The sequence below is a fragment of the Lepisosteus oculatus genome, chromosome 3 (genome assembly GCF_040954835.1).
Source record: "Lepisosteus oculatus isolate fLepOcu1 chromosome 3, fLepOcu1.hap2, whole genome shotgun sequence".
Classification (NCBI taxonomy): Eukaryota; Metazoa; Chordata; class Actinopteri; order Semionotiformes; family Lepisosteidae; genus Lepisosteus; species Lepisosteus oculatus.
In genome coordinates this window covers 67,585,974-67,610,093 of record NC_090698.1, presented here as the reverse complement: position 1 = coordinate 67,610,093, position 24,120 = coordinate 67,585,974, and the positions used below count along the sequence as shown (strand labels likewise).

At 40.1% G+C, this 24,120-nt stretch overlaps 1 protein-coding gene across 8 annotated transcripts in view; it reads right to left on the bottom strand.

Moving 5' to 3' along the window:
- Nucleotides 1–24,120, bottom strand: part of LOC102696748 (protein unc-13 homolog B) — a 92,106-nt gene that overhangs the window by 28,376 nt on the left and 39,610 nt on the right. For 4 of the 8 annotated variants that reach the window (XM_069187417.1, XM_069187414.1, XM_069187415.1 and 1 more), the window contains exons 11-29: nt 21,521–21,636; nt 20,622–20,785; nt 19,965–20,115; nt 18,570–18,638; nt 17,838–17,927; nt 17,330–17,464; nt 17,072–17,202; nt 16,357–16,442; nt 14,829–14,864; nt 13,960–14,001; nt 10,397–10,523; nt 9,828–9,924; nt 9,491–9,634; nt 7,444–7,521; nt 6,537–6,614; nt 2,813–2,833; nt 2,268–2,288; nt 1,499–1,519; nt 304–324 (exon numbers count right to left, since the gene is read on the bottom strand). In XM_069187417.1, the coding sequence (XP_069043518.1) occupies nt 304–324; nt 1,499–1,519; nt 2,268–2,288; nt 2,813–2,833; nt 6,537–6,614; nt 7,444–7,521; nt 9,491–9,634; nt 9,828–9,924; nt 10,397–10,523; nt 13,960–14,001; nt 14,829–14,864; nt 16,357–16,442; nt 17,072–17,202; nt 17,330–17,464; nt 17,838–17,927; nt 18,570–18,638; nt 19,965–20,115; nt 20,622–20,785; nt 21,521–21,636 (1,628 nt within the window). The remainder of the gene's footprint in view (nt 1–303; nt 325–1,498; nt 1,520–2,267; nt 2,289–2,812; nt 2,834–6,536; nt 6,615–7,443; nt 7,522–9,490; nt 9,635–9,827; nt 9,925–10,396; nt 10,524–13,959; nt 14,002–14,828; nt 14,865–16,356; nt 16,443–17,071; nt 17,203–17,329; nt 17,465–17,837; nt 17,928–18,569; nt 18,639–19,964; nt 20,116–20,621; nt 20,786–21,520; nt 21,637–24,120) is intronic. The other 4 variants (XM_069187420.1, XM_069187421.1, XM_069187418.1 and 1 more) reach the window with 3 other exon arrangements.

Sequence of the window (24,120 nt, the reverse complement as noted above, 5' to 3'; positions counted from 1 at the left end):
TCAGATTGTGTGTTAAAAATCCTTTGATTAAAAACTGGACTCTAGATCACTAGTAAAGCTGTGCTACAGTATATTCTGTGAGCAGAATGGTTTGAAATGTGATGTATTAATGCACCACCACTTTCTTTAAACCTAGCTCAAGAGTTCTGCTATACTGTACATCTGTTTATGCCAGCTGAAATGGCTGTAAGGGATGTGGGGTGTATTGAAGGGTGAAAGGTCAAGGAATGAGAGAGTTAGGAAGCAGGACTACACTCTATGCAGAAGCACACAGTCCAGATAGTCACTGAGTTATATTCTCACCTTCTCTTCTTTATCTTCTGACTAATAATGGGGTGAAAAAGAGAGATATTTAGGAAATGTTCCTTTAACAAAACATCAGTTGTTATAATTTGTATCTCTATTAAACTTGATTAAATGTTTTCATTAAAGTAGTAGACTGAAGTTTCTCCATGTGCTGTCAAAGCTTGTGCAACAGCAATTTCAACATTTTCTAATTACTCCTCCACAACTATCTTACACACATTTAGGAAAATGGGGGTTCCCAAAAGCCATTTGAACATTCTCCTGCAGGATCTTAAAGCCTGATTTTTCAATTTCCTTGTGTGCTTTTGCCACCCAGAAGTTGTGTTTTACTACTCATACTCCAGCTTCTAACCTGTTCTGAGAATTACTCCCATTTTCAGCCTTCTGATAAAAAAAACCCATGAATTGGCAATATTTCTGATATCATTCTTGAACCTGTCCTGTTTTGTTCCGAGAGGCTCTCTGATCTAGGTTTAAGTTATATAAGTTATTCATTTTTCTTTAATAATAAAATAAGACTAAAGAAAAAAAATGTAGGCCAGACTTTTAACAAAATAGATGTTCAGAATATGATGCTGCTTATACAGTACATTCCTACACTGTACTTCCATCAACCAAGCCACATGCAAATTGCCTATCTAATGTACAGTAGTTGCTACAGCTGAAAGTAGCTGCTTTCAAAAGCAAACTTGTTAAAGTTTTGATAAGTGTATCCTGCACTTCTTCCTGGGGGATAAAACTCTTTCTGGTCATAGACCTACCCTAAATTATATTTTTTGTCACTAAATTAAAGACATTTGTTGGCATTCTTCTAAATCTAACCTGCTATGGATAAGATGTCCTGCCTTGAATACATAGCAATGCCTTCTTCATATTAGCATGATAGTCTCCATATAATAATTCGAAGGTTGCTGCTCTTGAACTCTTTGCTAACATGCTTATAGGGGGACTTGACCACCTTTGTAAAGGGTGTCTCATAAGTGCAGATAATTTTTTATTCAAATGTAACTCTATGATATTCTAAAGGCAATTTCTTTAAGAGAAGCTCCCACCTGCCCACACAGTTTTGTCAGATTTTTTTTCCTGGAATCCTATATCACTTCTCGTAACTTGCTTGCTCAATGGTTCTAATGTTTGTAATGTGCTCGACAAACTAGCACAGATCTCAGTATATCCCTCATGTCAAACCCACCTTCTCTTCCTCAACCTCAGGCTAATGAACAAAAGAAAGAAACAGAAGTTTTTAATCATTTTTAAAAATGAACATACTTCACTACAAACTATTACATTCAAAAGGCTCCCTCAAGATGCCCTGTGTTAATCCACAATAATGTAGTATGTTACTTATCTATTTTGTGAACTATCAATGAGGCATTTGTATTGTGTTGGTATTATGGAACACAAAAAAGCTTAATTACATTTACCATCTACAGCAGTTTAGTTAAGGCATTGAACTGAACAGCAAACAGCCAAAGCACATTGTGAAATGAACTATAAAAATAAAAGAAAGTTGCTATGCAAAAACTACACAAGACAATTTTAAAGCAGACTCTACAAGTCTAATATCTAGAAAGACCTCCACAAGAAATGGGCATGACAGGTAAAACCTCTTTCCTCCCTGCCTCTTGATAAGTTCCCTCTATGAACCGTGGGGCACCACAGAAACCTGCCTCACCTCAGTCTGCCTCAATATGATGGATCCCTTGATGCTCAATGGAACGGTCAAGAGACTCTGACCATGCACTAAGCTGCCTAACAGTGTTTATTGAGCCCCCTTACCTGCCAGATCAAAACAAGTACCAACCAGCAGCTGCTGTGGACTTTATCTGAGCCATAGAACTGGTTTAAAATGAAGAGCTAAATCCAAGTTAATAAGACATGTCTAAATTCCATTTATTAGGACAGGACAGAGCAGGCAGAAAGCGAGCAAATTAATAACATTCTCACAAACAAAAACCCACCTTTTCATCTTTCTCTTCCAACTAGTCAAGAGTAGAGAAGAGAGTCCAGATTTATAAGTGTTAGTCACTTTTATTAGAGAGGACGATAAACTGAAAAAGAACACTGTCATGTGTTGTTGAAGGATTGATCAAAAAGACAGCTTTGTCAGTGATTCTAGGGGTTCTGCCTTTCTAGGCCTCAAGCTAAATTACCCATATGAACCTGAAGCCAGGGTCTGGCTTCTATTCATTTTCTTTGCTCTATCCTTTGGAAAAGCCAAGACAGGTGCTGTATATACAGTACGTACTGTAGGTACTGTTTTTATCTAGGAATGTGCAGGAGAGTCACAGATCATAATTACAGATGCAAAACTCCCGAGTTCTGAGGTGGCAAGAGCTATCTCTTTCTAAGGGAGAAGTGATGTGTGCAGCAGTGTAGGCCAGCAGGGATAAAGGAGAAGGGAGAGGAGGTGTAAGGATGACCACATTGGAGCAGAAAGTTATGGGACTTTAGGCTAGCAGTCAGCTAAGGGGCAGTAACTCAACTCTACTCTAATGTCACCCACCTTTTCCTGCTGTTCTTTCAACTGAGAGGGAAGAGAAGAAAGAGACGACTCAAGAGATTCAGTGTGCAGGGTTCAGAGGGCTTTTCAACACACAACAGCCAGGAGACTTAAAGATCTTATTTCCCAGCTAACAGCTTGTGTTGTACAGTACGTTGCAAAATGTCAATGTCATAAGTCCTTGTATGGAGCCACAGAAATGGCTTGAGGTAATTGTTGAGGCTGTAGGAAAGGGGTCTGTCTTTTCTGTCTCATTTTGTGCTACTCCATTCACAGATACACCACAGGGTCCCCTTCTCACAGATCTCCACTACTCTGTACTCTCTTTCCATGTCTGGCTGGAGAAATACAATGGGCTTCATCTTATTTTAGGCTTATTTTGAGATCTACTCGCTGCCCGTGCTCAGTGACCTTGAGTTACCGCAGACTGAAATTTCCTCCTCACTCCAGTATGCATTCTTTAGCATTGGTGTGGCTCAACAATGATGGAGAAAGCATCAACATTTTTAGAGCAGTGACCTGAAAGTGATACCGGCTGTACACTCTTGCAGTATTCAAGCCCGGTAAAGAAATCATGCAATGCATTGTCCTCATTTGTCTCTTTGGTACTGTTTAGTCGTACTTACTGTGAATTGCATTGCACATGCACTGTAAAAGCAAAGGTTTAGGTCAGGTCTAGAACAGATTCTAGGGCAGGCACCTGTACTTGTGCTTTTCAAGCATGATAGAAGTGTGAGCTGACAAGACATGTTTTCAACTTCTAGCAATTAAACTGGTATAAAAGACCAAGGGCAAGTGATAATACAAGCAAGGGTGTCTAACATACCCTTACTGTACCTGCTTAAGCTAAAACTACAGGTACCTTACAACCAATTAAAATTGGTGAGAAACTGTAAGGTTTCTGACTGCGTTAGGACTGTAGCGGCAATGCTTGTTAATAAGACAGAATTAAGTGTTGCGGTGCTTTCCCAAATGAGGCCCCATCTCTCTCTTCATCTCTGTGGTGCAGCCACAGAGAAGCTATTCATGCAGGCTGATTTAAAGATGTTTTCTTTTGATAAGGGACAGCTCCCAAATGGGGATGCACTTAGCTAAGCCTGGCTATCATGATCAATGGTCATCCATTGGCGCCTATCTGTCTAGGGAGTGCCAGATGGACATCTGGACTGCATTCCTAAGTGTCAGGAGTGACTCATATCTCACCTTGATCAACCAATCAGGGACTGGTAGGGCCGAGTAACCCACGTGGGACTCTGATGACCATGAAACTTTCAGCCAATGAACGAGCTGAAGTTCCTCCAGGTAAAAACATGCAACACAGAGGGCCTGAGAGACTATTCTGTGGACGTTTCTAAAGGGAATTCAAAGGAGAATTCCAGGGCAGGACGGCCCAGGAGCAGAAGGCTCCCAAGGGCAGGACATTCTCGCAGCGCGCCTCCTGACCATCCTGAGACTCAGCCCGGACAACCACGGAACGGCCAGTGTGTCCGAGTGCCAGAACTTTCCTTTGTTCTAAGAGTCAAGAGCAGAGGTTGCCAGAGAGTAACCAGAGGATCCACCCGAAGTTAGCACCAGCAGCAAGCCTCATGAACAGGTCAGAACTGTGGACAGCTGAATCACTATTCAGAACTAGCGCTTCATCAGGAACGAACCGGTCCTCTTCCTGACCTGCTGGGACTCACAGTCATCTTTTCTCCTGTGCACAAACTTTGCTAGTTAAAGCCAACACTAGCCGGTCAGTGAGCATCTGCAGCGCACTGTCGCAAACCGCACAGCACAGCCTGGCACGGAGCCAGAGAGCCCGCAGGAGATCTGAATCCCCAGAGATTGGATGAGTATTCAACTTCACTGCATTACTGCTCGAGAATTCAATTGTTATCCCAACCAGTTGATATCAATTTAATTCCTAAGAGTTATGTACTTGTTTTGAGTATCCAATGTAGAAGTTATAACCAAGTGCATTTACGAAATGGTCTAAATGAATGATATACTGTACTGAACGTATGTCCTCTTGATATATGTAACTCTTTGTAACTGACTGAATATATACCTTTTGTATTCTGATAACCCTCTCGATAAGATCTGTTAGGCTTACATGCATATTCTATGTATTAATAAATGTATCCTCGTGTACTAGTACCTGTGTGTGTGCGTTGTTTGAGTTATATCGCATGGTTGGATTCTAAAGCCATCAAAAGAATCATTTTGTGATTTACTGCTACAATTAATAATTGTCCCAGTAAATGCCCAAACCCTACAGAACTGGTGCCTTCAGAGAGCACACTACAGGACATTTGTTTCTACTATTTACAGCCACTCCCTTTAGTTCATACAAAGTAGCAGTACTGAATGGGCATCCTGCTTTGTGTCATTACATCCACAGAGGCACAGGATGTAACAAGAACTGGCACACGTACTGCATATCCTTGTGGGTGTGATGGGAGTGGGGGTGGGGTTTAAGTTATTATCCATAAAATATTATGCTGTATTGATTATCTACTGCCTATTAAATGAATCGCACAGTAGACATACTATATCTCAACGTTTCTGCAGCTTTATCTTCAAGTAGACACAACAGCCAAGATCACATGCATACCAAAAGCTCAAAACAAAATGACGGTGAATATGATAAGCTGGAAACTCAAAATGAATGTTTCAAGACATTTAAATATATTATATATAAATAATAAATGCAGCAGATACATATTCATACCTACAGTACCTGCATTGAGCAGTAGATATACAGCACCATTATCAAAAGAATTGTATATTTTGCAATTACGGTATATACAGTTGATAAATCATTAGCCTAGAAGTTCACATACTTTTTCCAATCTAGACTGTGAATGTTTAAACAATGTGTTCAGTACCGACAAGAAGAAGTACAATGGTTTGTGTGTTATTAGTTTAAGCAGATTGTGTTTGTCTATTATTGTGACTTAGCTGAAGATCAGACCACATTTTTATGAGTAATTAATGCAGAATTCAAGGTAATTCCAAAGGGTTCACAAACTTTTTCTTGCAACTGTAATTTTGAGACACCTTTAACACTAATCCCTGATCCCATGATGTTTGATCAAAAGTCTTTCCTATATACTGCAAATACACGTAATAAGCAGCATATTGCTGTGAGTAAACTAGGAGTTTCTGGCAGTTCTGTCTAACTTGTGATTGTTTAAAGTACGAAAGGAAATGTATATACTTGTTCAACTGATTGTCACATTATAATTGCATATTGTAAGTTCAAATTGAATGCAGGAACAGATCTAGTGTACAATACCCTTCAGATCAAGCTACTTCCTCACCTATGCTGACAATTAAGCTGAGTTAATGTCATCTATGATCATTGTGCCAAGGGTAGGAAAGTCCTGTAGGACCTGACTCTTGATTAAGAACATACAGTCCATAACTGCTCCAGGTCTTTCCTCCCACAGATATGACATCAGCTTGTACCCCGGCTACAGGCTCTGACAGAATGTCATTGAGCTGCTACCGTATCTGTCAGGTTAGTCAGGCAGGGCTGTCGTGAGGAAGAGCAGAGACACTTCTGTTCAGAAGGAGTACTCTTTAACAGAGGGCCGCTGCTGTAGAAACTGCACGGAAGAGTAAGAATTGGACCCATCTGCAATGTACAGTAACAGATGTTCCACTTTAAGAAGTTTCGTTGTAAGCATTCAGTTGTATGGACAGCGCAAAGGCACCACTTCCCTCTTTTCTTTCCACTCACCTGCTTGGCGCCCATGGCTTCAAACATCTTCTCCAGCTGGACACGCAGCTGCTGAATGTTGTTCATTAGAATGCAGGGCTGGAGGGAGGGAGAGAGACAGATACTGCAGTGTTACTGACCAGGCTCTGACTTAGCCCCTGGCACACTGGAGGACACACAGCTCAACAGCCCACAGTTTTCATAGAGTCCTACTACAGTACATCACAGCAAGTTTTCATCTGTCCTCCATATTGCAGGCATTTGAGGCAGTGCAGTTTAACCCCCATAAAATATGAAAATAAAACGGATGCACAGCTTTTCTAGAAAGCAGAAACCATATAATATTATAATCTCATAGAAAACTTAAGCTGCAACCTGCAGACATTTCCCTCCATCCAGAAATGATGGTTTGATGGATCCGAAACATCAAAGAGCGCTGACTGAAGCTTTCAAACTCGGAAGAGTGGGATTTACAAAATGATCATTTAGAATTACACACACCATGCATAACCAGTGGGTACAAAACTGTCAGATTCAGCACTGAGGACAGAAAGCACATCATTAAATGAAAAGCTGGTGGTGTTTGCTCCATTTTGTGGAGGTTGATTCTCTGGGAATGGGATAGTGGGAATGTGAATCAATAATATTAATAAGCTACTAGCAAACAGCACAAAAAAGAGAAGCTAATTTCTCATATTATTGTTGCTTTTAATTTAGATATATCTTTAACAAGGATTATAGGCGGATCTGTTATTTCTTCTTATGTGAATCAAAGAGTTTTCAGGTTCCTACTTCAATAAAATTACACATGCTACCTGCTATATTTGTTTGTCTTTATCAGACTCTCTACCCATGAAGTCACTATACATTTATATTGGGAAATTGGTTAAAAGGCACAGATATAATCACATCATGCCAATGCACTTACTATTTTCTCCTTGAAACAGTAGGTCTGGAAGCTTTTGGTCACAATATCAGCATACTGCATCAACACTTTAGCGATGGTCTGTCGATAAAACAAAATCATTGTCTGTAGGTAGGCACATGCCTTAAAAACCAAAGAAAAAATGTATTTTCTACTAACTACTATATCTTTAAACATAAGTGTCACCACTAGACCTAAGCAAGGAAGAGGTTATCACTTCAAACAGTTTAGTAACTAATCTCTCGGTCCACAGATGAATGGTTTCCTCTTCTGGAGAGAGAATCCCTTTGGAATACCTAAAGTCTCCTGGATTTATGCTTTTTCATGTATGTTTGGGTGCTGCTTCACGTATCTACAAGAAGAATAAAGGCTATGCTGAGTGAAGAGCCAGAATAATTTCATTTTAAGCACACCTAAGATCAAAAAGACAAGAAAACAATCACAGCTCTGTGATTCAAAGTTCCTCAAGGACAAATCACAAAATGCTTCTGGATATATAAACTACAAACAGCCACACAGTATTTATAGGATGTAAGAGAATATCTTCCTCTCAAATCCAACCAATTATTTGTTTATCTTGATGGAGGTCAACAGAAAGTACACCCATAATTTAAAACTCCAAACCTTTAAATGCTGAGAATTACAACAAGCAGCATTATTTAAGGCTGGGAGTTATGGATGGACTGCGATATTGACATCACCATAATTCAGGATGACAAATACATACCTGCAATACAACCTGAAACCTTTGTAAAACCTTCAGATGATAAAGTCCATATTTTTTCCAAAATTTTGTTTTTTTGATGTCACAGTACACTGGGTACAGTACAGTACAGAAAGAGGTCTCTAAAATAAAACTAAAAGTTCCAGTAAGGTTGGGCAAAAAAAATAAGTAGCTTTTTCAATCTGTTACATCCTCTTCAACTTCAGATCCTACCATTAATCGCAGTGTGAAATGATTAAATGTGAATGTGAATGATTAAATGTCACCAACAGATCACATTACCTCACAATCCTGATCTCTGCTTTATGCCTGGCTCTTAACAGCTGAAAATAAATATGATGACTATCTCTGACAAATTAATATTTCATATGGCTAAGTTTCGAAATTTGTCTTTTGATGAAAAATTATCTGTTTTTTAACACTAATTACTGCATAGAGTGGTATGACCTCAGGGATATGGAGAAGCAGAGAACACCAGTTTTTATTATTGATTTAACTGATTTTGAACTATACTGTATAAACCTCCCTTCCAGGGCTAATTTCTCTAGTGCTGTTATTTCGACAGCTACATATTGTGACTATGGGTAGGTATACAGTAATATGGAGTAAGAAAGTGGTTGAAATCACTAGCAGTGTTGTAATGCTGGGCCAGTTCTCTCACAGCATGAGGCCACGCTAATTTACTCTCTCAGAATATTTCCCTTCCATCATCTCTGTGACTTTCCAAATTATTTCTCTTAAAGTTTATGTAATAGGGCAGATTAAAGAACCAAGTCAAGCTGAACCATACAAAAAGCAAGAATTTATAGAAGAAATGTCTATACTGTGTGGTAATAACATCACAGCACAAGCCCTGTACCACTGCATAATGATCTCCTGCGATGGACTGTGAAGTGGAGAATACGTTTGGACACGCATTTGAATTTAAGTTTTGCTTGTTTGGAATTCTAATTTGTGATTTTTTTAAGGTACTGTGAAAGAGCAAAAATAAAATGTTTCTACTGTAAGTCCTTCTCAAATAATATGTCCCAGAGGATGGGGATTAAGAGGTCATGCAGAGAATTTTCATTTAGCAAACTAGCCACAGAATTCCTGAACTACGATGGAAATCTATTCATTACCCTGGGTAGGTAACTCAAGTGAGTAAAACAGGGCAGATTTTATATCATACAGGTATGTTAAGATAACGATAATGTATATTCAGATATAAAGTTACATCCACCACTTTTAATTCAAAGTAAAATAAAACAACAACTGATAGTGCTGTCTTCATTTAATATAAGGATGCTCCTGGACAGGGCTGTTGCATGAACTACACCCACACACCTTGGCGAAGCGTCTGTTGTAATGGCCCACAATGGTAGGATCAGGGCACTCCAGTTTCTTGATGATCTCAAAGCTCTGGTTGAGCTGGGTGAACACATCCACCACTGAGCAGGAGAACAGAGCATGTTCGGAGGTCTGCTGGAACTGAGAGAGGCAGGGTGGGGTCAGTGCAGCACAGAGCATGAGGGATTTGTTTTTCCTCAGTCATGGCCAGATACGGTAAAAGGTATTTCAGCCAAGTAAAAAATGCATGTAAAAAAGGACAACCACAAAGAAGTGATCGCGCTATTAAAATGAGATTCTTCTGTTTAATAAAATAACCAATTGTTAAACTCACGCCATCCTTCTTGTCCCTCTCCAGGGCACCATGCAGGAACTCCAGAGATACCTCCTCATTCTCATCCAGCCACTGCAATACAAACTGCTCGAACCACCTGCAGATCGGGGGGACACTCAGTCAACAAAGAAGCAGAGACTATGAACAGGTTTAGTCAGGCACAGACAGGCTGACAAAGTGAGACAGATGCCAACAGTTCTGTAGCTTCACTCACACCTACATGTTACCGGAGACATCCTGTTCACATTGGATTGATTAAAATGAACACACATACACACACAAGGAGAGGTTTTGTCATCCATCCAAAGGCACATACAGTACTTTAATGTACAAATCTAACAGTTACAAATTGCCCAAATATTTTTTCACAGGCAATCCAAGGGAGAGGCTACTACGAAGAAAGTTTTATAGTAACACATAAGGTCATCCAATGGAAAACTACAACCAGTAAAATACTGCTAAACAATGCGAGGGTAAAGCAGGTATTTTCTGTCCATTACTGGTGCTACAGTGGAGAATGTTTTCTTTTAGGGACAACTACAGCAAGACACTGGAGGAGAGCTACTCACGCCGGATACTCTGGTACGCTGCCCTTGAGGGCAGGCAGCTCCTTGACGTATTCATTGTATAGCCACTTCACCTTGAAATGCAAGTTCATGTAATCGGCACTCTTACACAGGCGTTGCTTCTCGTGCTCTGGGAAAAAAAAACACCATGAAGAGACGTGAACATGAGCGGACATGCACAGCACAGCTGCTCTCTGATGAACCTGTTTCAATGGGAAAGAGAGGCCCGGGTGCTGTCTGTGCCACCTCATACAGTGCGTACACTTGTACCGATTATGGGAAGGCATTCCCGGGGGGAACATAAAATCTGCTTGTAGGTTACACTTTCTAAATTCTCCCAATGTGTAGCAAATATTCTTATACAAATATGAAAATAGAAAGATTAGAAAGCAGAAAAGCCAGGGCCTTCCAAGGAAACCACTAGCGCGGGAAACGCTAGCCTTCTGCGTTTTATTCTACCAGAGAGCGACGCCAAAAATTTAATCTCCAATGGGATTAAAATAACCCACGATTTGACCGGCTACGACTGTCTTCAAGTGCAAAACTGATGCTTTTGTGATTTTAGGAATGTAATAAAGAAAACAAAAGTTGTAAAATTACCCTTCTGTATACTGACCCGATTAGGATGACGGTCTACTTAATAAGCAGTACAAGGACTTTTTAATGAGACCAAATAAGACAAAGAAAGGAACAGAAATGATTCACACCAAAGAATAAAGCAGGAATGGAAACATGTGGAGAGTATTTTTTCAGCACATCAAGCAGAAACCCTCTGAACAGGTCTGTTAGTCTTTGTGACGGGGGAATTCAGCCAGTCAAAATTGTTGCACGCACCCTAGTGACCCAGAGGATCTGGGTTACAATAAATATGACCTATCAGCTCAGAACACAAGGCAGTGTCTGTAGTGGAACAGCAGTTCCTTCCAAAGCTGTGCCAAGCACTGCCCACTCTTTTAACAAGAGGCAGTGGGGAGATTAGCATAGCCAACAATAGTACAAATACAGACATTTGCACATTGTGTTTTTCTAGCTGGTTTGATTACAAATACAGGGATTTATTTTAATTCCAGAAAATCCAATATGGATGTCCTCTGGCCATGAGCTGTGCTGAACATGAGAGCAGTATCATCTACTGGAAGAGCTCACAGATGTGTGTTCAGTGATAAGCTTCCACCAGCAGATTAAGATGTACTGTCCTCATGGAAAAAATGTTGGCATTAAACCATTCTTTGCTGACCAGGTTTTTGTCTTTGGTTTTAAAATAAACTTTAAAAAATGATTTTCAATGTAAAGATACATCAATAAAAAAAAGAGTTAAAACAGTTTCAACATAGTTCAGGTTAAAATTCTCCATTAAACATTTGCCCTCTTCTTGGGTGTTTAACTGGGCTGGTCTTTAGCAGATACCAGAGGGTTTAATTCACAGTGGTCTTGCTTATTACCACCCCAATTGTATGTTATTGCTTGAATTGTTTGCATATACTGTAGAATAGAAGATAACTTTCTATTTGCAAGGGAACTGATTGAACTGGTTCCAGTATCTATTTACTGAAGCTCTACAAGGGTGTTAAAACACCTCACCGTGATGGCAAGCTTAAGAAATACAGTATAAAAGAAAAATAAAGTCAAGAAAACCAGAGAGGGATTGCTAGATTACATTAATGATTTTAATAAACTATATATGCAATATATTCATAGTACAACCATTTGGATGTATATTTTATTAAGAAAGCAAAGAGTTAATGCATCAGCTCATAAAGAAGGTAATTTATTTTATCAAATGTAAATGCAATGAGAAAAAAAAATAACTTCACAATCCCATACAGCTAAAAGTGTATTCCATGACATTTCACGTCTTCAGAAAAATCTCTGAATTACCAACCGGAAAAATACCAGTTACTCAGATCTCCCTGTTGCTGGATTTTCTGATTATTCTGTGAAAGAGTTGCCAAGGCAGCCAGCGCTGTGCTGGAAGTGGGAGAGAAGAGCCAGGAGCTGCTGCTTTTAATAACCCACATCAGTGAACAGAGGATGAGGCGAGAAGGAGCGAGTAGCAAGTGACAGGCAGGGAAAGATAAACAGAAAGAAAGAAGACAGATGCCTGGCCAGTGCCGCAGAAAGCTGCCTGTTCCTTTCTTGTAGATGTGCTGCAAATTCTGCTCCCAACGAGAGGCCTTTCAAACTTATCCCATTCGCCTGCGTCGCAGCACCATTTGTAACGCCTTAGCCCAAGCCAAACTCTTAAAGCTGAAGACATCAAGGCTCCGAGGGGTTTCGCATGCCTGTCAGCAGCTTTTACAACAGAAATCTCCCAGTGTGGCACGATAGAAGGGCCACACTCTCCAGACGTACTGTATCTCTTATCTAACGTGACACCTTCTCATATGACATTGGCTTAAAGAGTTACAGAAGAGCCTGCCGTGACATCATTATCCTTGTTGTCCACATTCCCAAAACACCATATCCAATATACAAATGACAAAAGTGTGTTTTTCACGGACAAATCAACTGGGGAACGAGGATAAACTCAATCTCTGGAAATAGCTATTTGTATTTGTAATGCTCTCATCAGAACAACAAGCCGATTTTCTGGTCAATCTACTAGTGGGAACAGACAAATCTACAAATCTCATTGTAAGAGGACATTCTTTGTGATACACTATTCAAACATGGAAGGCATTATTAAAAGCCTACAGTGAATTGCATCCACTGCATTAACCTGTTAGAAAATAGTTATGAAGGTGGTAAGTATATTAAAAAAAAAACTGACATAGCTTTGGGATTCATGTTCTTTTTTTCAAGTAGAGTACCCAAACTTTCTAAACTTTAGGGTTTTATTGTCTCCAGTTTCTAATGACAGGATACTTCAGAATGCATTGGTGTAAAGATCAATCATGAAAAAGAGTATAAGCCAAAATATGAATAGGGTATTCAAATACACCACATTCAGCATATCTTACTGTTCTCTGTGGAGATACCTCAGACCCTGTTCACCTTTCCCTGTCAGTAAATCTTTTCACAAGAAACAAGGGTCTCGGCAAAAATAAAAAATCAAAAAGTCATTTGCCCCCGTAAACAAGAAATGGTCTCTTGTATTTTACCTGTGGCCTTCAAAAAAAGTGGTGTTTCTTGTGATTAGGCTGGAGTAAAATATCAGAATTCAGAGATCTTAAGCATAATGCTTAAGTCAAGAGTATATGAAATGTTTGTCAAGAGACAGTGCTTCACAGATAGCAAAATCTTCTGAAATAAAATGACTATTTGCTTAACCTTGCTACTGATTATTTTACTTTAGAACTTTTAAGCCACCATTTACAGATACACACGACTCATTAGAGTGCGCTTTTTGAGATGGTGTCCAGCATGAAAAGACACTCAATCTGCTCAAGCTTGGCTTATGGACTTCTAGCGGGCTACCTGGCAGATCTTGCCTTGGATGTCTGAAGTACAAGGACAAGAGTCTGCTGAGGGATCATGTGTGATGTCATGACTGAGAGCAAAGGGGAGTGGTCAGTGGGGACCTGGACCAATGGGAGTAGTGTGCTGGGATGGTTAATGCCTCTTACCGCCATAGAAGTGGACTTTGCGGACGCGGAATACTGCAGGAGCTGGAATGGAAATGTGGACAGCCAGAAGAGAGGGGTTGGCAGACAGTATGAAAGAAACACAATGATAATTGCAAAAAGAGGCAAGAAAACTATGAAAATGCGAGGAAAATGAGTAAAGTGCAACAGCAGTATTTCGATACTACCTTCTATCATGACTAGCGAACTAACATTATCTACAGATTCTACTATTCAGTTACCACTTGTGCCTGCAGATTTCACTGCAATTATAGTTTTCTAGTAGAAGGACACTCCTGCCTCACAACATGGTACGTGGTTGAGACGCTGTAGGAGCCTGCTGTGAACAATAAATTAACTGAGCCCTTTACTCCTGCTGCAGAATAGCTCATTTGGTTTCTTCTCACATGTGTAATACAGCAGATATCTGTTATTTCATTATTTACGTATATTTAATTTCTAGTGATTAAAGACGTTTATCTGTAAGATTCAATTTCCCGTAACCAACATCGCCCAACAGAAATTATAGAACTAAAAATAGCCTTATTTTTAAAGCTTTCCTCATTTATATTTCAGTTAGAGCTATTATAATAATAATAATAATAATAATAATATTAATAATAATAATAATAATAATAATAATAATAATAATAATAATAATAGTAATAATAATAAAACCATGTGTTTTGTTTTTTCACAGCTGTCTCTCTGGCCTGAATTTCGTTCTCCACCATGTACCCTTAATCTAATAACCTAATACATCAATCTGAAATACTAGAGTAATACTTTTTAGGGGCTCTAGTCAAGCTATTCTATAGAAACATAGGTCTACTCCACTAAAGGTAGCTCTATTCTTCAACAAACACCCTTACCACTAAGCCAGTGACAAGAACTGATTTTATCCAGAACTGAAAAATAAAACATGAGGCGACAGACAGGAGTGAAAACAGGGCATGATGGATGACCCAGAGAGCGCTGAGCAAGCTGCCACAGACACAGCCGACAGCGGTGATGGAGTGATCAAACCAGCTCCCTGATGCACCGGAGATTTTCCAATTTTCAAACACAATCCCGACTTTACCTGGAAAGCTCTCCAGCACACCCCCAGGATTTGTGCTTTTTTCTTCGCATCTGTGATAACAGAAGCTGAGCACGAATAAAGCCTACTGTATGGAGTAACGGTTGCAAAGCAGACCACAGGCGTCGAATAGGAATCTCAAAGGTTGCTCTGATCCCGCAAATGCATTGAAGAACAGTTTAATTTAAAAATGTAATAATAAAAATACATTTTATTTAGAAACGCTTGCCAAAAAACTCAAAGCACTGCACAACAGCATGTGTAATTCTCATAGCAGTTGTAAAAACAAAGAGAAACAAGCACAGTCAGTTGACCCAATAAAACCAAGGGTAAAAATGATTTTTGCATTAACAAATGAAAAGACACTGAAAGAGATGAAGAAAGTTTTAAAAATGTGGCGAAAGGGCACCATTACTAATAATGTGGAACATCGTTGATAAAGGAAGGCCTGAATCTACACATTTCAGATTTTAGTTAGGCCATCATGTTCATCCTGTGTTTATGGCTGATGTAAGAACATGAAGTTTGAGAGGAGAGCATTCATCCTATCTCACCCATTTGATAGCAAACCAATCCTGTTGCTGCTTGAAAGACTAAAGGGTATCGGCTTCAATGACATGTCTGGGCAGATTGTTCCATCTGTTTTCAGTTTTAAATGTACTCTTCTGAAGAAAGGTGCAGGGTTGAGTCTGACAATTTTCAAAATCTGAGGATTTTTAACACATTGTATCAAGTACCCCCGTAGTCGTCTCTGTTCAGTTCCCTCAGCCGGTCAGTCTAGGACAGTCTCTTAAGCCTTAGAATGTATCCAGCTGCTCCTTTTGGATACTAGAGCAGTGACATCTCTTCTTTAACACAATATTCTTAATGAGACTTTACCAGTGAATATGTACTGGGAGACATACGGTATATTACTTTAGCCCTATGAGTCATGATGAGCGACTCATCATGTAAAGACCCTTGCCTACAGTGCAGATTGAGGTCTGTGGTCATTGGTTCAAGCCTGGGTCGTGTCGCTAGCTGACTTGGATCTGCCAAGTGGAGGTGGACAGTTGACAGCACCTCACTGTGGGTGCGGTGAGATAAGTTGGTCAGGACTCTTGACAACAAGCTAAATCCCAAACCATAGCATTCTGAGTAGAAAAGTGTCAAAACTACATCAGCATAATCTCTTTCATAATTTACACAAAGTTAGCTGTGTATTTGTTCTCATCCTTTCAGGAGCCACACTGCAGAGTGTGGTGCCAGCCTGAAGTTCTTAAATGTGCATGACTTTGGGTTTTCTTGCAGGGGGAGGAATATGACTCTGCTGGCACACCTACCTTCCATAGCATACTTCATGTCCAAGGCAAAGAGAGACCACATCACCTCTGCGCTCACCTTGCCCACACTGAGCTCCTGAGGGAACCTGCAGAGACAGAGAGAGAGACGCAGAGAGTCAGAGAAAAGAGATGGTTCAAAGGAGAGAAGGAGGGGTGGGGGGAGAGCTGGTAAAACAGACAGAGATGAGTAAACTTTATCAAAGGGGCAGAGAAAAAAGTGAGAGAAAGAGAAAGGCAGAACAGAGAAGACCTACTCTGCTACTGGGCCACAGGCACCCTTGTCCAAGTGAGCACATACAGTACTGTACATAGCACATTCCCTGGTGGGCTATGTACTTCAGTTTAAAAAGATATTCATTTTGCACATGAAAACAAACATACTGTAAAGATTTGCAATTCATTGGGTCTTTAGGACCACAGATATCAAGGTGCGCTAAACAAGTACATAGCTTCTGTTGACATTTACTTTCTGGAGAAACTCATGCTAGCTTCTTTCTGCGAAGGTACTTATTAACTGTTCTCAGTCCTTTTAAATCAGTCACATCTTCTACAAATCACTGCCAGACAACATGTATTCTCTATGGCCAATAGCAAGGTCTCTTTGGCATTGTCCTTGTTCTCCTAGTGTCTGCAACTGCACTGTACGTACTAACTGGGAGACTACAAGTTGTTTTCTCTGGCAGTTCTCACTGTGTGTTTGTTAACATATACTGACTGATTGAGGACAGGTGTGTAGGAGTTCTTGTCCTCCTCAATGATGGACACGATGAGGGTAATGAGTTTGGGCCAGAAGTCCAGGTTCTTGATGCTGGGGCCCTGTTCGTCTGTGGGCACCTCCTGTTTGTTCTGTCAAAAGGACACACAAACACAAAAAGAGCGGGGTCAGACTTTGAGTGGGACTCTGAAGGTGAAACTAGAGGGCCCACTAAAGAATGTGTGTGTCCCAGTCTGTCCCCAGGCCCCGCTGACTCACAGGGTCAGTCTGATACTCGCGGCTGTAGAGGTCCTGGCAGTTGTTGAAGATGTACTCATAGGTGGAGTTAAGACAGGCCTTCACACAGTCTCTCACCACCTGGCTGGCCCTGGGTGGACTCTGCAGCTCCTGTACCTGTTCACACAGGACACCGAGAACACATCATTCGCAACTTTGAGCCAGACGTGTGCAGCTTTGTGTTGCAGTGACAGTTTGCACTCCAAGTCATATCTTTTTGCACTTTGTGCCAAGTCCTTGGGTGGCCCTGTACTCTTCTCAATTCCGGGGCAGACTAAGCCCTGCAGTGAAATTCTGATTATACTGGTGGAAACTGAATTTCCTCCAGTCTGGAGGCAGGAAGGCACAGAAGAATGGACAGGTTACTGCAGGCAGAGAAACAAGGAGAGGCTGGATCTATTGCTAACCAAACAGCAGTTTCATAGAGCGAAGGACTTGCATACTCAGTTGAAGGTGGCTAAACAGAATGGCTACATAGGAGACATGTTACCTTCATTCTGAAGAAGGTAATGCTGGTGAGAAGATCTACAGTGGATTTCAGGTCTTGTAATCGCTCTTTACTGCTGGCAGGGAAATTGTTCTGTGGGAGAAAAATCAAATAAGGTGGTGTCAAAACACCACAACAAAATTCCCAAGTCTGCAAATGGAACTCAATATCACATTTTTGTAATGATAAAAAAAGTTACAGTAAGAAATAACTTGTCTTTGAATGATGAAATGTTGTCAGATTGAATTTCTTAACACCGTGTAAAATAAATACCACAGTACAGTAACAAGTCTGCCAAACACACTGAACACTCCCACTGAAAGGGAAACAACAGACCAGCATTTAGCATATGAGCCTAGTCATCATGAGCAGTGGATAGATCTAGGGAGCCCTGTTGGGACTGCTCTCTGGCTTTTGATGAACAGCTTGCTCTTCAACCCCAGGTTTTAACATTATGCTGGTCTGCTGCCTTGTGACTTAACATTAGTCACTTACAACACTTACTGTACTATACAGTTCTTATACCCTACTCCCACACTTGTGCAGTGACAAACTCTTTTGATCAAAGTAACACATGGTAACACATGGACTTTACCTTATGTGGTTTAATGGTAATGGTTTGACATAACAGTTACTGTATGGTGTAACACTCTGACTTAATATATCCTACTAATTCAAGGAAGTTTTTAGTACAATATCTGTGAGTCGGAACTCTATTTATCCTATCTGACTTACCCGGTACATTGAGAGGTCGATCCGAAGGGAATTGTGAAGTTGATCCAAGAGCTTTACAAACCGCTCTTTCTGTTTGAGGAAGACAAATAATAATCAAAGCAAAAACAGAAAAGCACCATTCTTGGAAATAAAAGGATTGCTGTGACAGAATGCTTTGCAACCATGTGTAATTAATAAGGTTGGATGGTAAGGTTTTGGAGAAGGGGCATAGGACAGAGAGAAAGGTTCATCAATAAGTTGATGAAGACTTCCTACATGCACAACACACACATGCACATTCAAGGGATCTGTTTAAAAGCAGTTTCACTGCATTATGAATGCACACAGCCAAAAGACTGACACACATGTAGCGTTGTACTATAAAATGTTAAAGGTACAAGACACACGTTCAGCCACCTACAAGTCCCTGCTTTCTATCAGTTATTAACTTTTGTTGCTGTACTCAAACTGGAATACAGATGATTTTACACACAGTGATTTGATTTGATCTCATCATAAATGTAAAAAGTATCTGGACAAAAACATGCATACAGTAGATGCAAGATATATTGGCTATCCAAAGTGTGCCAAACTGTGATACAGTATGTACTTAATGTTAAGAGCCACTTAATGCAAACTAGGAAAATAAATATTATGGATTGCAGGAGAGGAAAAAAAAGTTCAAGTGACAATTTGAAGCGATGATCAATTAAATGACACAGCAGCCCCTTCTGCTGCATCCTCTCCAGAGTGAAATTAATCACTGCAGCCCATGGTATTCTCAGTCTAGCCTTTGGTATATGGAGCTGTCACTACAAACCTTTTTAAAAAAATGGAGAGCATTTGCCCTTAATGAAGAAATATTGTTGACATAAAAACGGCCTTTAAAATGGTTTACTTTAAAAATGAGTACTTAATCACGGGCTCCATTAGTGTGAAAATCCATAACTAAAAATCTCAACTTTATTATTGTCAATAACCACTTTATCACTAGAGAGATGTGAGAATAGGCAATACACTAAAAAAACATGGTGCTACTCATTAACTATCAAATCAGGTAAAGACTGTTATGACTTGATCTTGTATAGCGGTTGATTCATACTTAATTCCAATTAATACTTTTCTAGAAACCTGTGGCACTTCCAATAATTTAACGCATTTCCAGAACCTTTTTTTCTGACCAACAGAATGAACTAGCTCTTAACATCAGTATATGTTTTTCAGATCTGCTGGGGTATTGGTTGGCCTGCTGGTCGGGGTGTGAATAGCTGGAGCCCATCGCGACAAAGTTAGCGGCACTGTCTGAAAAGACGTCAAGCGTGGAGAGTGGAGAGAAACCCGGACTGGAGGGGCAGGCTCTCGCAAGCATGCGGGCCCGGGTGCACGCACACAGAGCCCGCTCGAACACGAGCGTACCCCAAAGTTGGAAGCAGCGAAGCGGTCGGAGGCAGACACGTTGGTGGAGGCAGTCGTGTGGGCGTAGTAGGCGTTGATGTTGGCAAGAAGTGTGCTCATCACAGCTGGCACACCTGGACACATGTACTTGGAGGAGAGACAGGCAAAGTGGCTGTGGAAATCGAGGGAGAAGGTCAACCCATCAGTCAGTACGAGTCATTCTTATGATGAAAGATCCTGTCACTTGGGGTGAAATGGATATTTTACTACAGCAGCCAAGACAGGGAATCTTATTCCGTATATTTAATAGTGTTTTAGAAAATATGTACTTCTCTTTTTGACTCAGTGTTAAAAGTCTATTATGACAACATTCAACGGGGCAAAAAAGCTATGAATTTTAAAATAATATTACCTGTGCTCTTGGCAAATACAACATTTGAAAATAAACAGAGTTTAATGACTGGAAATTGATTCCAGTTGTCAGATCACGTATACACATACCTTAGCTTTGTGCAACAACCTGAAACTTTCAGGTACCATAAATAATATTATTGCTAAACATATGCCATTCTAATCTGCAAGCGATCAGAATATAGAATACGAATTTTTGTATAAAAATGCATTAAGTCCTGTTCTACACCTGCATGGGACATGATTCAAAATAAAGCTCATACTCACGTCATTGCTTGGTAGATGGACTCTATCCCATAGCGCATTGCAAACTCATCCACAATTTCCTGGGCCACCTCATCAAAGTAGACCTTCCAGGCATCATCTCCTTTGGCATCAGGAATTTTGACCACTCCCCCACCCTGTACATCCGTCATGTGATGGAAGAGGTTCTGAAGTACAGAAGACACAGTTCCGATCAAAGTTGCCCATGAACAGACTATTTTTCTTCAATAATGAGCTTGCGCTTTATCTTGTAGTTTGGCTCAGGCGTTTCCCAAGCAATGCATGCTGGGATGCCTCCCAATGCAGATAAACAACAGAAACATAAGAAAGAACCATGTGACCTGTTATCATTTTACAGTTGTAGAATACTTCTAGGAATTACCCAAGTTAACAAAGTGATAAAGATGGTACAATACAAGTGCAGCCTCATCTTGATGTTATAAGTAACCAGATTGATAAAGGATTTTGCCTAAAGAGACGTTTTTATGTTGTCTTATAAAATACAAATGAAAACAACAGTACAAAGCAGAATAGTCAGCCAAAAATATTTTTGTTAAATTAGCATTTTATAAAATGCAATGCTGAGTTTAGAACGGACACTGAAGCCCTGAGTTATCGCATCAATAAACCTAAGACGTTAGTTTAATAAAAAAACATAAAGCAAACAAAGTTCTTAAATTCTTTTCACGCACCAAAACTTCAGGAAAAATGGATCATGCTTGGGGTTTTATACTAGGAAAATTCAAACACAAAAGGGATAGATATAATTTTCCTTCTTGCATTACTGTTTCAAACAAGCTCCTCACAGCTACTGTACAGTTCCCACAAACGCTAGCCTCCCAGGAGAGCATTAATACATTGAAAGGGCAGCAGGCAGAGAGGACGCCTGAACTGTACTGTACCTCATGGAGACAGGTATACTGGACGTGGTAAGGCGCCACCTTCTCCTCTCCTTTGATCTCCACGCTGATTTGCAGCCTGATCGCCCCAGATACTGCAGACTTGTCCGTCCTCTTCTCTGTGGAGACAATCCAACCCTTGCGGTCATTTTTCCATTCCCTCAACCTGTTTTTCCACTTTGTTTTTTTCATCAATATTAACCAGCAGTTCAACAAATACTGAGAGTATTTTAAAAAATGAATGCTGAAATGTACAGTATACTGTACAAAGTCATACCAAAAGCTATGGTACTTGATCAATCTATGCTTAAATATGATACCTTCTTCTAAGCAGTTTATTTTTTGTTCAACAAAGTTAAGGTTAAGAAAATTTTCGAAACTCTTTTTAGCAACGGGTCATGTTATAAGGCCTGGAAATGCTGTTCAGCCAGGTGAAAGTTTATACTTTTTTTTGCAGTTACTAGTTTTTTGTTTTAGTTTTTGAATTTTACCAGAGAAACTGGAATCTGCAAAAAATCAATCCAGCTTCTGTGGCAGTTTCAGCGGCCACTGAGATAGATATATAATCCCAGTTGGCATAAAGGTCTATTAAAATAAAATAACATTGTTTTACATAATTCATGCCCCCAAGGGCTCTCCTGAGACCCTGCTGGTTCTGCTCTACCACAAATCAGTTCCTCCATGCAGTTTTATGTTCAGAAATGTTATGGAAACTTGGATGTGCTAGTAGAGGAGCTGATTTTTTATTCAGACACGGTTAACCGTTACAAAAGGCAAATCCTGAGAGGAGTGAAACTGGCACTGAAAAGAGACAGCTATTTCAAAATAAATTTTGGTCAGACGTGTTGGCAGGAGGAATAAAGCTAATTAAGCACACTTAGCAAGAGGAATTACAATACCTCCAATTATACATTTGAAATCTTTTAGATGCACATAAAATAATGTGATATATTAATAAGTCTTTTGCTCTCCATGAAGCTCTCTAGGGATATGCTGCTACATTGTTCAAAGACACCTTGTTTCCTATAAAACAATGAATGTTTTTAATTGCAGTTTAACAGTTAGGGGCCAGCACAGCAATGATTGACAGTCTGTGGGTTTAAAAGGGAACTGAAACACTATTTTTATATTTTGGGGTTAGAAAGAATGGGCAGCGATGAGTGCATGTAGACAGTAACGTGTAAAACTTTCAATTTACATCACAAAATCGGCTAAATTTCCATGCATGCGCAGCACCACATTCTGAGATTCAGAACATGTCAACCAAACTTCCGGTAACGTGAAGCGGCCCTATTTCATTGTAAACAAGCAGGTTTCTGAATAATCCAACAGAAATATTGCTCTCGACTTCCGAGACGGTCTTGCCGACAAACACTACTTACTTGTTAACCCTGGATGCAGATCACATCGGGACATTTCTGCGGTGAAATGCCTGCTGCACAACCTGTACTGACTTGCTCGTACATTAGCCATGACAGTGACTAGTGAGCAGGAAGGGCCACTTCACATCACAATTCTTGCAAACTCTCGCCTGTGTCAGGAGTTTGTGACAATATGGCGACTATACAGTATTTTCACAAAATTCAGGATTTTGTGCTTAATTTGGAATCTGAACATTTTTTCTAGACCATCAATTACTTTTGCTTTTACCAAGAATTAATAACTGGTCTCAGAATTTGGGACTGTGCAGATCTATTTTTAATCCTTGCTGCAGACACGGCTGTTGTATTCTTGGTGAGGTACTTTGCCCCAGTTGCTCCATTCCTGTATCAGCAGGGTCCATCTTTGCTGGAGCGTAATGCCAGCAATAGACCAGTTTTCTATCCAGGGAAGAGTAACATACTCTTAGTTAGTAAGATTAACACTACAGAAATCAGAGTTGAGATAGCTATGGTACAATCCTGGATCTGGATTCCATTCATCTTCAGCTTTTTTAATGTACATAAGAAGAAAAAAGAATCTTTCTTGGGAAAGTGTCAAAGACATTACTCCAGTTCAATCTGCGTTTGTCTTCCTTCTGCCTCTTCATCCTCATACTGGGATTATTCACACAGCAGGGTTTATCTTTGTTTATAGCCTAATGCGAATGATGGCATGACTTACTGTAGGAAGACAGGTGCCATTACATGTTTATAAGAGTGAAATTTCTGTTTCCCAATCCTATAATTTGTGTTGTGAAAAAGATTTTTCAAAGGTGGTGGTTAAAATGCATGTTAAATGGGAATATAATAAACAGATCGAAGAACACATGATTTCAATATGAAAAGTGACACATTGTCAATCTGATTACATTACAGAGTTAGTGCCAGGTAATACAGGTAATACAGTATCTCTCTGAAAATTAAAACTGTACTAGCAGTGCTGCTGACTATGTAGTGAATGCAGCTCCTCCCCTGCCCAGGGCTTTTCTTTTTTGCCTGCCTCAAGTCACAAGGCAGTGAATTCCGTTACAAGAGAAGGCTGACCTCTATCTCCACCCTTCACTGGAGAACTCAAGGCCCCCAAAGCCTTCTTGAGAATTCAAGTAGTGTAATGGGATCCAAGGGCGAACGACCGGCTCAGTCTCTGGACTGACCATCATGTGGCTGTGCAGCCACAGCCAA